Here is a 15621-nt window from a genome sequence, read left to right as displayed (position 1 = left end):
TGATCCTGAACTCTTTCGACTCGAATAAAATATGTCATTTCTATCAGGTTGGCCAGTTAGAAATGTTCGGTTCGTGTCTTCCATTGCCCCGAAATTTTACGAAGAGACGAGATTGAGAAACAATTACTTGGAAAATCTTTTCCGTTTTATTTTCCACGTTTTCCATTTGTTTTACTTTTTGTGAGCGTCTGCGAATTGACTGAATTAATTGTTTGGAAAATATGCAACCGAAAGTTTGTCCCACGCGCTAGTATGTTATGCGAATCACATCGATTAATTTGTGCCGCTTTTGGAGAAGCAAAAATATCCTATCGTCAGTGGTTTCGGCGATTTCAATCCGGCGACGAATCTCTCGAATGTGATAAACACGGATTTAAAGGCATCACCCCACGAATCTGAGGTGGTGCAGATTTCAGGTGGAGTATTCGTATACAGGATGGGAGACTACGGAGAGGGGGGGGGGGGGGGGTGATTCCGTCCATTTATTCTTAATTGCCGTGAAAAACGGCCCGGAAGATGCGGCTTGTACAAAACGGTGTGCCAAAACGATCGAAGCCGTATCTTCCGGGCCGTTTTTTACGGCAATTAGGAAGAAATGGACGGAATCACCCCCCTCTCCGTAGTCTCCCACCCTGTATACGAATACTCCACCTGAAATCTGCAGCACCTCAGATTCGTGGGGTGATGCCTTTAAGCCAGAAATTGTGGAAAACGAGGTGCTGCGAGCTGTCATTCAAGAGCATCCCACCAAAACAACTCGGGAATTGGCAGAACATTTTGGATGTTCTAAATCAACCATTGAAGTTGAAGTTTCGTGAACTTGGTTTCATTGTGATTTGAATTATCCGTGAAAACGGACATTTCTGACTGGTCAACCTAGTAATTAGAGAGAGTCCAAGCATGTAACTGTAGGAACAAAAAAAAAGTGGAAATAACTTAGGATCGCAGTACAATGCAATCGAATATGTGAAACTTCCTATCGTCTCAAAACAAACTATCATTCGAGCAGTATTTATTGCTGTTCGAACACTAACCACAAATGTACCTCACCGTCTGAGATCTAGCAAAAAAACTAGCATGTGACAACTGAGTGTTGTGATCTCATGCTGTACAGGTTAGCTGCCGCTGATATTATAACAGAAAAGTTGGGCAGTGTCCAACAGATGTGGTTCCGCACCATTTGGTCGTACCTTCGACCGATCGACCTCGAGTAATCAGACGATGTAGAAAGATTCGCTTTGGGTAGTGCGAAGTTACAAATGTCGACGGCCTTTGGTTCCAAATTACCTGTATCCTACGACTCACAACTCCATCTTGATGAAGGTAACCATATCGTGCGCGTATTCCCGGGATCCGCTTTCAGATAAGCAGATGTGAGTCTCTGCGATACTCTCGACGGAAATCACGGTAAGCAAGGGGTTAGTTGAACTCGTTAAGATGTTCTGCAATTTGGACTGTACATACTACGAGAGAGATCTTTAGCAAAGATAAGCTGGCCTGACTTAATCGGAGGGCTGATGTGAAGTCTGCCAAACCCCAACCGATCTTCAGCAGGATCTTACACAGAAACCATTGATTCAGTGCTATTCCATATCCTGCGATCTCTGGCGTCTCGTTTGTACTCCCTGTGGATGCCCCCTTGGAGTGTCCTCGCGTCCCCTTTTACTACCTCAGTCCAAAGCTTTCGTCTGTTCTATCTTGAACCCGATAGACACTATGAATGCGTTGATCAAGGCGGAGCGCTGCATTTAGATATTGAATTTTACCATTACTTATTATTTATCTTTATATTTCACCACTCACTCTGGATATCCTGCTATCGCCAGACTTCAGACTTCTTGCAGCTCCGCTTTGCTCGAATTCGTCTGCTCGAATCTGCTTTACAGATCAGTAAAAATCAAAAGTAGTGGCGCTTAGTGCAACTTTTTGCTACAGAAATGAATTTTTGTTTTCCTACTAACACTTTTTCTTTATTTTAAAAAGAATTTTATCCTTTATTGGAAGATCCACTTGTGTTTTAATACTTCTTTATGTTGTCGGTACTTCAGTTGTAAAATGTTCAAACTTAATTTCACACCTATTTCCCTTCCGTACCACTACAATTAGAGAAAAGTAATCGAAGTATTAGATACTTCTAATACTTTGCCTAATTGTAGTGGTACGGAAGATTCCCCTCCTTTCCTTCAATAATTAGCAATAAAATGATGCACGATCACAAAAGGATGGGAACATCATCATCGCTATGACAAAGTTAGTGTTCTACGTCGGATAAAGTAAACCGCTTAGATACTATTTAAACACCTGTTTACACTCCTGCTAGTTTCTGAAAAAAGAATGTTAGCAATCTGAGGCAGGGAAGTAGACATGCAATCCGCTTGGAATTATTGCCCGGTACTGCTATACCAACAATTGCCCTGATTCCAGTTCTGGCGATGCCGCGCCGTACCATGCGCTTTCCGGCGTCGGCGCACCAATTCAACTCTGCCGGACCCAACTCACTCCATTGCATCGATTTCTGGCACTAATACACCAATTTGACACCGTCGGATCCATCTCTTTGCTCTCTGAGATTTTGTTACACACATACATACATACACTTGGCAATCATCCCATCACCTAGCATGCATGATGAGTGTAACGTATAGAGGAGTGGACATTCGGAAGAGTACATTTCAGGGCATCGCCACGCAGGTAGGCTGTCTCAATTCATTTTACTGCTTTCTGACGTTGACACACTATGACGTCTTGGGACCCGCCTAAGCCCGTTCCCCTGCTCTTCAACTCCTTGTAGCAGGATCTGCATGATGCTGCGGGATATGTTCCACTGCCTTTGGCGCCAACATGCCTGACCGGTGACGATCGACGCGTGCTACACAATCCTACTGATGTCTGGCGCACCAATCTGAGACCCAGAAAGCAGAAGTTTGGAGTAGAATCCGTCCCAGTACATCTTTCTGCATTCCGACATAGGCGCATCTCTCTGACGCTGAAGGACCACTGGCCAATTTTGGAACATTCCAGCGTGGCACACAATCTGACGTTGTGGAACTTGTGCCATCATATCTTTTGCTTTCTAGCGCTGGTGCACCGCTTCAGAATCGTGAAGTTCGGTTCACCGCTTCTGATATCTCGACCTCACATTTTCGGGCAAAACATGTGCAGGATCACCTATAGACACCACAAGAAAGAAAAATTATAGAAGAAAAAAGGATAGACTATGAGTTTTTCTTCCACGACAACATGAAAAAACGTTAGCATTAAAATTTTTCAGTTCCTAACAAGAAAAGAAATACAAGCACAGACGGACGAACTAACATAATCAACATTGAAGAAATCACCAACACTAACAAAATACTCTTTGTGCTAATACCAAAACTATTCAAAAAAGAGAGAAGGCACTGTTTTAGTTTAACGCAAGGGCTAGACTTATAACAAATTATCATATTCTTTTTTTTTTGTCTTGTCTCAAAGTTAAACTCTTCAACATCTTAGCATTTTTTTCCTACAGGGACATTTAGGGACGTAACTGTTATTCTAAAATATGTTACATCAGTAGAATAGGGAAAGAAGTTTTCACAAGAGATATTGATTAGAGAAGAACAATAAAAAAGGTAAAATAATTTTTTTAGGAATCATTGAGAAATCTTCTTTTTTTAAACAAAATTTGTGAGACTGAAGAATTGGCTAATCAGAATAGAGTTCGAGTAAGCCAAACGTAATATTAAATGGCAAGTGTGGCGGTTAATGGTCTTGACTTTGATCACTAATGTGAGTTATACTCTCTCCGGAACCTAAGTTTCTGCGTGTCTTCATGAAAGTTATTGACAAACGTCGTTGGCTTTTTTCAATGTAATTTGCGTTAATTTTCCTTGAAAAAAGAGACTCGGCACACCTCTGACAAACCTTAAAGTCAATCACTGAGAATATATCGGAGATATCCGCATGGTTTCAATGTTTCCGTAAATTTGGCTAACCATACTGTGTAATGGGTACCCAGTGGAAATTTCACATTCGAAACAGAATCAGTAGCAGGGCAGCGATGTCACATACTGGGACATACGCAGATTACGACGGGTAGGTCTCCAAGACCTTGTCAGAGTAGTGGACATACAACTTGCGAAGCTAAAGGAGTAGCAGGTTTGCTATTGTGCCGACGACAGGCTCTGCGGTACACATAACTGCGTCGTTTCCCCGATTTGGAGGAAATGTGAACGAGTGGTGTCACAAATTGTCTGCCTCATCACCATCTAATTATATGGGGCTGAGTACATTGAAAAAAAAAACAAGAAGGGCACTGAGTACCACGGTCAGGTAGCATCTAAACTCACTTAGATACTTAGATGGACCGTCTTCATTGAACGTGCGACCTCAGCATCCTTTTCACTCGTTTCATTCCCTCGTCATTGTCATTCAAGATGTTCTCAAGCTTCGTGAACTTGAGAAACTTGGAGAGATAGATGAGGAAAGTTCGCGAGGTCTTTCGCTGGCCTCAGAGCCTTCTTTCTGAAGATTGGACGTCATGTGGTCCGCTAGAATTACATGAAATAGATGGCCACTTACCCGAAGAAGATGTGCTGATATAAAATCAGGTCCGGTAACTGTGCCACGTTTCATGCTCTTGATAGCCACTCGTGTTATATTGTTTTGCTGGGAATCTTGAATGGGTTTTCGATGTTTACTCTCATAGCAGCTGTAGGAGGATGGCCAGTATCACAAACGTGATACTACTTAATTAGCTCAATAGCTGCTTTTCGTATCTTATAGCAATGCATAGCTGTCGATGATTCATAACTTGAGTTAATGCAGTCTGGCGGCCGAATTTGTAGTCCTTAGGTTCGCAGTAGCAAAAAAATGATTCATTGGACAAAGATGTTTACAGGCCAACCGAGTACTTCTTTGTGTTAGCTTCTACAGGACATCATAACAGTCTACTCCGCCCTCAATGTACCATATAAATAGCCGTAGAAAGTTCATTGTGCCATTTTTCTTGCTTTTCATGTTGTTTACAATTTTGCTAGCTCTTCTTGCCTTCATGTATTGCTTGCCTTTATTACTGTTAATCATTTGCTCGCTTTGTTTGCCTTAGTTACTGTTAATGTTATGCGTTTAATTACCCAAGTTTGAGGTGGTGCTGAATAAAGTTGCTAAGTAATAACCCGCGTGGCACATAATACGAGACCGTCAACTACCGAAGCCCAAAACAAGTCCTCCAACAATACAGCCAGAGCGAGCCCGAGCAACTGTGCATCCAGTAGTTTTGAAAAGTTTGGTTCATAGATTCACCGCTATAAGAGTAAGTGGAAATGTTCGGGGGATCTTCTTTGGCTTCACTTTCACTCCTGCACGATGAAGGTCCATAACTGAACTACGCTTTAGATTAATAACAATAATTATTACCTGTAACCCAAAAAATACTGACAATACAATATCAAGACTATAAAGAGCAATCTGAGCGTTACGCAAGCAGTACACGTGATGCGTTTTAACGACAATCGTTGGCGCAAAGCTGTGCTGTGAGCGACCCCGCTAGTCGGTCAGTCCGAATTCCTTTTAGAGTTCTTGCGTGGTGTACTTGGAATGATATCGAAGCCTAGCAACGAGTAAGGAAGAGTTTGATCAGATATGCATAGCATCAGAGAGTTCGAACCATTTTCAACCCTTTGACAAAGACAAGTATGTAGAAACATGAGGCTAATGATGAAGTTTCACCAAAACACCTTTGGGATAACAAGAAAACATAAATTCCTTTTGTGAGAATCTGAAGACCTATTATTTCTTAACACATCCAGATCTGTCACTCATGAGACTGTAACAGAATTCAATTTTCCAAATTTTACGCGTCATAACATTATTCGTATGAACTTTCTTAAAGGTCTATAAACACTTTTCAAATTAAATGTAAGCTTTAAACAACAAAAAGAAGAATGATTTGATTTATCAACTACGAGCAAAATGGATTACGTTAGTTTTTATTGAGGAAGATCTAAGTCCTGCCTGCAAATCTCGTTTTACATAATGTTCGATTTCTCGGTGTGCTGTTGATCTATTTGAATGAATGAATGGGTGGACGAAAAAAAAAATAAGAATCATTTATTATTTATGCATTTATCATCTAACGGTTGCTGAGAAACATTCTCATATTCAGCATTGAACGCTTCAAGCACATCCTCAAGTTCCGTTTCCACAGCCAATTCAAAGTCACGTCGTTGATTTTCAGGCATTCCATTCTCTTGTCGCTCCAATTCGCCGAGAAAATCCAATGTGCTCGGCGAAAGTGTGGGAAGTTGAGTTGTCGCTCCTGAAATTTCCAGTTTATTACTACTCAGTCTTTTTTTTTTCGTAAAAACTCCATCTGTTTGATAAAGATGATAATCTTCTAGAATGATATCTATGAAGATGTTAAATTTACTCACTTTAAAGTTTTCCCACATTAATTCCACAATACCAATTATAATTAGGAAGCTGATAGCTAAAGGTTCTTTCTTCTTCGTTTAGCCAATTAGAGGTTGATGGGGGATTTATTTACCCCGAAACAAAAAACGTTGTAGTCATTTCATCGATTTTTTTTTTGGCGTTCTCTTCATATTTCCCAACTTTCACTTTTTCCAAGGTGACAGTTTTAATGCAATTCTAATCTCATCAGCGATTCCGCAATTTCAACGGGAGTTGCTAAATCGGTACCAGTATTTTTCCCAGCATCTCCCTACTGAGCATAAATCAGTAAGGCTACATGAGTATAAAAGGATAAAGTAACAATCCGTTTGGGATGCGCCATCACGTTCACTTCAGTTCAGAATTGAGGTGTTGAGGTTTACGAACGTGTAACTGGCCCATACAATGACTTGCGGTGGCTAGCCGATGCGTCAAGTCAGTGTTTTTATCCTCCCAGAAAAGTCTGGTACCAATTTATCGACCCCTGAAAGGCTTGGTGAGCGCTAGGGTGGATTCGAACCTCCGACCGATCGTGTAGACGGCGAATGTCTTACCGATTGCGCTACACCCGGTCAGTAAGCCTACATATTTCCAGCAAGTGCTAGCTGATCATGATTCGGATCCCTTTTAAGGCTGTGTTCATATCTATCTCTAGGCAACGGTTACATGTTATAGGCATACCACAAAACATACCACCATAAAACTGATTATATCGAAATCTCTGCACGAAACGACAGCGGTAGAAGTGACAGCGGTAAACTACGACTATAATCGACGTATAGTTACAAGCGATCACACTGGCATCCTCTAATTCTGCTGAAAAACAAGATGGGGTACTGCGTTGGCGATGGAATTTTCCTACAAGACACCTAGCAACGTCCTAAATCTATGATAACCAATGGTCCGCCGACGCCCCTTGTTTTTGGTGGCAGACGCGTCGCCTATTCTTGTGCCCGCACATGTTCCACGTTATTGGGTATCTCGTGTAGAAATTCGACGTTTCCCACGCCTTCTTTCAAGACGATTAGAAGAAGTTGGGCGTGATCGCACTAATACTTCTGATCTGCACCACCAAACTTTTCCTTTCGTGGAAAGATACCGACATCGTCAGTTTTTTTTTAATCTACTGCCTTTAAATCCGCTCTCTGTCACAGCACATCCTCATCGCGTTGGCTCCTCAAGAGATTTTCTGCGCTCCCATAGGTAATTCTGGGCAATGGCCAAAGAACATGAAACGATTCTCTTCACCTCAGTTGCGCCGCAAAAAAATACAAGATGGCCGCGCATCGATGTATAACAGAAATTTTCCAGGAAGTTCCACGAACACTTTTCAAAACGCATAGAGGAAAATGTAGTTTAGTAACTTTAGTTTACAGGCAACTCCACGAATCTGAGGTGGTACGGATTTCAGGTGTAGTATTCGTATACGGGATCGTACATTATGGAGAGAAGGGTGATTCCGTCCATTTCTTCCTAATTGCCGTAAAAACACCCCGGAAGATACGGCTTCAGGCGTTCTGGCGCACTATTTTCTACAAGGAGTTCGATAAGAGCGCGCCAGCCCTGTGCACGCATCTCCCGGGGCCGTTTTCTACGGCAATTAGGAAGAAATGGACGGAATCACCGCCCTCTCCATAGTCTCCCATCCCATATACGAATACTCCACCTGAAATCCGTACCACCTCAGATTCGTGGAGAGATGCCTTTAATTATTTGCCTCGAGAAATAAGTGCGCCACTGAGTGCCCCCAACCGCCCGCGCATGGAAGAGTCTGGATTTTTTTCTTTGGTTCACTTACAATTACAAAAGACTGGTAGAAATCAGACGAAAGTACAGCCGCCGCCGCGTGACACATGTTCTGCCAAGGTGAGGTGTCGTGTCCACGGTTCGAAAGCGTGCACTGTCCCACATGCTTCTCGGAGCTCCTTTTCTTTGATTTTCAGGGCACTTTCTATTGGTTCTATATTTACTCTGTTAAGGTGCCTCTAAGGACGCAGTACGCAGCGATTTAATTTCTTTACCGTTTTGTTTGTGCAGTTATGGACGTTTATAGAATTTCCTCCTTCATAGAACTAAGAAGATCCTCATTTCGACGCTTTATTTTCTTCCTCTAAATGCCAAAACATCTCTCCGAAGAACTTTAGTTTGCAGGAACTGGATTTTTACTCTAAAGCGTGCACTGACTCATTTTTAGTGTAATTTTACTTAAACGTTTTCTAGCAAGAAATTTAAGAAGAAATTGGGGAGAAATTGCATCTTTGCAGGGTAAAATTTTAAAGGAGCCTTAATAGTGAAACAAGGACGAAAATTACTACATATTTCTATTCCTGCACCATTGTACAAAAAAGTAATAAAAAACTCTGAAAAACAAGAAGAAAAGAGGTTCGAGGAGCTTGTCGCGCACTGTGAAGCGAAGTCGATGCACGCCTCCACTGTGGTACGCAACGCGTCACCTCACGCGATGCGTTCTGCGCTGACTCTGTACGCAAATTTGAGGAGCGTGAAGAGGGTAACTAAGAATCAGAATGTAAAACTGATGTGATTTAAATCCACTTCTATGTTAACATTAGAGAAAAAGCTACGTTCTTTCGGCGTACACCTAGTCTTCCATCGGCAACTAAGGTTCTCGTTCAAACGAATTAGTTTGAACCTCAAATCAAAAACAGAGCTTGCGATTCTGGAAGAAACCGATTTTGAAATCCATGAAAGACACAATTTTGTGAATAATTCCACAATTTCACGTTGAAAAATGCAATTCTGCGGGATGTTCGCACGCAACTAGAGAAAAAAAGTGAAACACGAAAAGGATGTGGCGAGAAATTAGAAGTTCAAGCGTAAAAATAGAAAATTCTTAGTTGAATCGAATTCGTGATGGCATGGATTATTTATGGCAAAAAAGATATAGAAACAAGTATCTTCGAGAAAATATCAGCATGAAATCAAATCGTCGCATCGAAATCCCTTTTTTCCTTCGGAACTTTTCGGATCGGTTGCGATAATTATCAGATTCAATCTAATTACTACCAGAAGATCATTAATTTATGACTAATCTATTTATAAAAACGTTTTTAAAATTTAGTTCCGTAAATTTTCGGAAATCTCTCAATTCTGAAATATTTTTGAAGATTTTATTCTTCATCACGCCGCCGCGTGCAGTAAATCAACTCACTTGTTGATCCTCCTCCTGAATCGTAATCCGAGGTCATCTCAGCTCACTTTTCATGAGGATTCACACGTGGAACAGGAGATCCGTAATCGAACGTAATGAGAAATTGGGATCGTAGCACACTGAAACGATCGAGGAACATACACGTAAATGCACTTATTCGCTGATGGATGTTTTATGGGGTTTTTTCCGAGGCGAATAAGTCGTGAACGACGACGTTGAACGAGTTGTACGCGAAGAAAAGCGCTCGAGGGGAAACGATTCAGCTGTCGTTGACACAAGTAAAGGATTAAAGAGATTGTGCGGAAAAAAAACGGATAGAAGAAGCAGTCAGGGAACCGCAGAAAAAAATAACGAAAAGAAAACTATGTGGTCCAGAAAAATGAGTGAAATTTTAAAAAAAATCGTAAAATCTAAACACTACAAATTATTGGATGAAACTCATCCCTACTTGGTAGGGAACACATGTACATCTAAATATAGCGAGAAGTGGGCTGTCAGCTGATTATGTATTGATGTGCGAGCATAGGGAACGACTGGGGCAACTAAGGCAATGCTGTGTCGCTCGCTCGCGTCGCTTTTCGACAACATCTCAATGTTTTTCTGTGGATCTGTGTATGTGTGGACGTCACCAGGCAGTATGGATGAGTTTCCTTGGTTCTCGCCAAAAATTGTGCAGGATTTCAGGAGCTCTGCGTAATAGTATGTAATCATTCGCAAAAACACCAATCATCTCCATAGCAAAATGCTTCAGGAGAAGAAGCTTCTAAGTTCTGCCCATGTTCGACTGTCTTTGAATTTTGGCATGTTGAAACGAAGTAACGTAACGAAAAATATAAAGAAAAAGCTTCTCCCGGAAATTACTCCCCGAGAAAAATTCCCGACAAAAGTTTCGGTTCACAAAAATTCTCGTGAAAATCCCCGTTGATGGAGAATTGCGATTAAAGATTAAAAATTGAAGAGAGATTTATTTACTAAAATAAAAAAAAATAAGTTGCTAACGAATAATATAATTCATCAATTAATTGCGATTAATGCCATCATATAGCTTCTAGGATTTGCTCGGAAAAACTTTCAGTTTATTTGAGTTTTATAAAAGTAACATAAATTTTTACGTGACATAAATTCCCTTTTTAGATACGTTAGACTTTTTTTCTAACAAAGTATGAGTCGCAACGTGAATTTTGTAAATTTGTATGATACATAAAAAGAAAGAAATTCCAAAACCATTAGGTGTGAAAATTTTAGCCGACAGAAGTGCAGAAGTATGTAAGACCTATGGTTTGTGAACTACGATGCTTCCTGCTTTTCGTTACCATTTCGAACTGGTTAGATCACATTTTAATGATCCTACTATTTCATGCATAAGCAAACAAATAATGTAACTTGCTAGTAAACAACAGAATCTGGAAGAGTGGTCTATGGACGAAAACGTTCAATTATTAAGCAAGTCAAAATGATGCTTGTAAAGGTTTGACTATGAAAAAGGCTGGATAATGAGATTATTTTTTTTTGTTTAAAAATCACAAAAAAAACAAGTCAATAAATGAGTCAGGAAAAATATGAAAATAGAGGAATAATCCTTGAAACCGCCAGTACAGAAGAGTATTGTGGTTCATAGAGGAAGAAACGCCTTTTAGAGCAAAAATCACATCAACCCACACGAGGGAAAAAAATGAACCGGTTCATTGAACGACGGGAAAATGTCCGTGTGAACTCCGCCGTTCGCATCTCCATTATTCAATATTCAAGGCTAATGGACGAGTTTGGCTTAGTGCCAAATTAGATTCGAATTCCGCCCCGCCCATGTTCTCCCCCGGGGGCCGGCGACAGAAGGGAATTTGATACCACGTATGTTCTCATTCGTAGAGCAGCGAGAGGAGGAGGAGGAGGCGGCGTTCGAGCGGCAGTGAGTGAGTTGACACCACCGTCGCCGGCGAAAACATGACATTTCGAGTAGTGGCGAAGAAAAACACAACCACACACAGAACACAAATATTCTCAACTGAATTTTTGGACGCATTTTCTGGTGAAAAAAGTGTCTCAAAAATGAGTGATAGGGGTAGAATAGTACGAATATTAAATATAAATAACTTAAACAAATAAATAAATATTTATGTGCTTTTTGGAATTACTGAATCTTCCCTTGCTTTACTGTTCGCTGGACTAATCCCTGCTTATTCTCATTCTACTCTTTTCTCGTTGCTGGATTTTCTATTGTTTATTTGTATTCATTCCTTGCCTCTTACTCTGAGCACGCCTTTGAGCGTAATAAATAAATAAATAACATAAATAAATAATGTTCATGTGTAAATGTAAACATACAGATATGAATTAGTATAAAAAAAGGATAAAGTCACTGGCGTATCAATCAGGGAGCGCCAATTACTGGAATTCATAATGTTGAGGTTTGAACGGTATTGTTTTTCCCCACATTTTCCCGGAGGGAATTAGTATAAATGAAACAAAAAGCAACCTGAACAAATAGTATTGTAAGCAATTATATAGGTCTAGCCACTCATTCTACCTTTTTTTCTCAAGGAACACATTAATATTAAAATGGAAAACAAATATTACGTCGAACGAAAAAAAAACTACTTAAACAAATAGTGTCGTAAGGACAAACATACGTGTAGCTATTCTAATATTTTCCCTACGATAAAATTCATATGATGATGTAGAAATAAGAAAGAAATAAGATAAATAAGAAAGTGTAATGATATAGAATATATAATATCTAGAAAAAAAAACAAATAGCTCGATGATTAAAAAAAACTAGACAAATATTATTGCAAGTACATACATACGTGTAGTAGCTCACTTCAACATTTCCTTTTTTTCCAAAAACTCAGGGAATACGAAGGATATTTCGATAAATGTAGGGAAAGTCGACAGCCTCTGTTGAAAAATCTTTGAAACTTGAGATAAAAATAAGAAATTTGAAAGAACGATAAAATCACGCTTTAATTCGAAAGAAAAACGGAAATTAATTGGAAGAAAAAAATCGAGGAGCATTTACTTTTAGACAAATTTTACTTCGCAGTCATTCCAGACAGAGCAGAGAAAGCAGAGAAACTAAGGACGGTACTAAGAATGAGAAAAAAACGAAAAAAAAAGATAAAGAAGATGGAAAGCCCACAAATTAATAGCAGAAACGAGGCTACAGTCTATCGTCAAATAAATTTCCCCTTACTATTCAATTAATGGGGTTTAAAAATTGTTAAAATGTGATTCAAACCCTTCAAAAACGTGCCTGACAGGGTTAATATTACGACATAAGGGACGAGTTCGACCTCCTAAGACGATGCAAAGCGAACACACTCATCCTGTGTGGGCCTCTTTTTTTCTTATGGGTGTTTTTTACTGTCCAACAGCTGTTTCGCCGTGTTTCAATGGATTTCGTTAGGAGCAGCAACAAACATTGTGCCCGTCTGGAAAATAATTTTACTGCAACACGCAATTCGAGTGAAAAATACTGAGAAGGAAAACATCTCGGAAGAGAAAGGCAGAGATCGGCACCGATTTCAACACAGCCATGGAGGGAGGAACAACTGTCGGAAAATAAACAGCTTTATGTGTTGATGAATGATTTTTGTCCACCAAAGAGTGGAAACTCTCATTCGCTAGCTACTGTCAATTGCATCCAGAAAATCCTTGAGTATTTTTTATCTGCTAGCCAAAAAAAAAAAAAACAGAAATGGATACACATGTACATAGAAAAACAAAACTTGGCTTCCAACATAAACGAACAGCTTAACATTTTCGAAAACCTTATAATCCTACAGTCGATAAACCTGGATATCTGGTTAGAAGATCACTGGCTGAATGATGCTACGGTTCGTTTTCAATCGACATCGAGGAATTACAGCGATTACAGCTTATCCTAATTATATAAATACATCACATATACATACATACACCACATGTTTTTGACTCCGCTTCCGATCGATCAGACAAGTGATCGATAACGTCATGGTGTCGATCAGCTCATCAGAGTTTTTCCTTCTTTTTCAGCTAATTTTTCGCTGTTTTTTTGCGTACTTCAACTTTCTTTCATGATTAGGATCACGTAGTCCTTGCTAAACAATTTTTTTGGTTATTTTTATCGTTTGCTCGCTACCAGGATGCCTCTAGGATTTCAGTAAGTAGGGATTGGATTTCTGTTCCATTTTTTGTGTCACTGTCTGTGATTAGCTCTCTTCGTTGTTGTACTTATAGAAGAGACTACGAAGAACGCAAGTCATGTGTAAATTTAAAAAGAAACAAAAATTCAACTTCCACATAATGAGATCTAAAAAATAAAGCAACACATGACAAAAATATTCACCAAATATTCAGACAAATAAACAATGAAGTCTGAAGTTTTTTTTGTTGCCGATTGTAGGACGGAGAGGTGATTTAGAACAAAAATCCATGCTGCAACTTAGGTTAGATTAAGAACTTATAGGTATATACTCAGATCGAAACAACCTGAAGCGTTGTGGAGTTCCGCAGGTGGTTGGAGGTGGAACCCTTAAAAAACCGTTAAAGAAACCGTTAGCTCCACAGCCCTACATTGTCCGTAGTTGTGTGTGTGCACGAGGATTCAGGTCTTCTTGATACTACTAAAAATCTCCCCCCCCACACAACGGCTTGCCGCCTCACAGTGGCGAGCAGATGACTATGGGCATCGAACTGCACTGCACAGCGGATCTCCTCTGACAGGGTCTCCCAAGCAGAGTCGGATTTCGATACATCCGACATTCCGAGTTCTCGTAATCGGAGAGTTAGCTGAGAGTAAACCTGGCAAAATGTGGCACGGTGGCTCAATGAGATATATATAGGTTTTGCGACGACCTGTGGTGAAAGCTAACTCGCTATAGCTGGTCTGATTAGTACGGGGAAAAGTCTACCTGTTACTCCAGCATACTCAATGGCTCAGTACCATGGACATTGGGCCCCGTTGTTTCAGACGTCAGACGATATGGCGACCGGTGAGAGGCGATGAAATCTCACGGCTGCTCAGGACGTCTTTGATTTTGGACCAAGAAGACACACGCACGGCTCGTCATGGACAGACTGTGCAACACGAGAATAGTGTCCATAGAAGCTGACCTGCACGCTTTCCTTCTCGGAGTATTAGAGTGCATCAAATTCCATATGATAGCTCTGCAGCAGACCAAGAGCAGAAGGAGCGACAACGTTCGACAGATGAATGACGCTACACTCGTTATTCGTGGAGAAAAGGTTCCGTCGCGAAATGTAGGCGTTGTTGGTTTTGTTGTGCTCCTATCTGTTGTCAGTCTTTTCGATTCTCACGAGGTTTTGTCACCTCGTGTGGCCATTCTTCGCCTCCGTCCTCTGCGCCAAAAACCCATTAGCATCATTAACTGCTACTCATCAACATCTGCAGCTGATGAATCCGAATTGGTCGCGTTTATGAGGAGCTGGAAGATGTGATTCCCAAGAAGAAGTCTTTCTACAAATTCGTTATCGGCGATTTTAACGCAAAACCAGAAAACGCGACCAAAGAGAAGTACAGAATCGGAAGATATGGATTGCGGTATCGGAATGAAAGCGGCAATCGTCTTGCTGGACAATTCTCCGCCACTCGCCTCTTTCACGAGCATTCTCGTTTCATGAAAAAAGATTGAAGCTTGATCCGAATGCATCGCGCATTAAGCGGTTAGTAACAAACATTGGCAACAGAAAAGCTTCGAAACTTTTCCGTTCTTCAACTCCAACTGATTTCCACTGGTGGAGTCCAAACACGGATTCTCCCTTTGGAAATACTTGTCACTATGAAGAGCATGAAACCTGACACAGCCCCTTGACCTGATTCCAGACCGTTTCGTGGGTCACAGAGGCTTACCGGGAATACCGTTTGCCCCTTGTTCTAACCTTCGTCGACTGTGAGATCAAGGTGTCGACGTATGCGAGGACATTAGCCAATTGCAACGATCAATGCACCACTAAGATACAGCTTTTCCATCGCCTTGCCCGCTCGAAAGTGGATACGACAAAGCAGTACTATATCGCCGAAG

General features: G+C 40.7%; 2 protein-coding genes across 2 annotated transcripts; one reads left to right on the top strand and one right to left on the bottom strand.

The window, feature by feature from the left end:
* Positions 1–6086: 6086 nt before the first annotated feature.
* Positions 6087–9638, bottom strand: RB195_011694 (uncharacterized protein; the record flags this gene model as incomplete). Its single annotated transcript, XM_064193223.1, has 2 exons — positions 6087–6298; positions 9602–9638. 2 exons carry the CDS (start codon positions 9636–9638, stop codon positions 6087–6089), a joined length of 249 nt encoding a protein of 82 aa, XP_064050806.1.
* Positions 9639–14647: 5009 nt separating this feature from the next.
* Positions 14648–15037, top strand: RB195_011693 (uncharacterized protein; the record flags this gene model as incomplete). The annotated part of the gene is made up of 1 exon (XM_064193222.1): positions 14648–15037. One exon carries the CDS (start codon positions 14648–14650, stop codon positions 15035–15037), a length of 390 nt encoding a protein of 129 aa, XP_064050805.1.
* Between the last annotated feature and the right edge of the window lie 584 nt (positions 15038–15621).

The sequence above is a fragment of the Necator americanus genome, chromosome III (assembly GCF_031761385.1).
Source record: "Necator americanus strain Aroian chromosome III, whole genome shotgun sequence".
Taxonomy (NCBI): Eukaryota; Metazoa; Nematoda; class Chromadorea; order Rhabditida; family Ancylostomatidae; genus Necator; species Necator americanus.
Note: the sequence above shows the minus strand (reverse complement) of the source record. Positions and strands in the feature narration are given on the sequence as shown.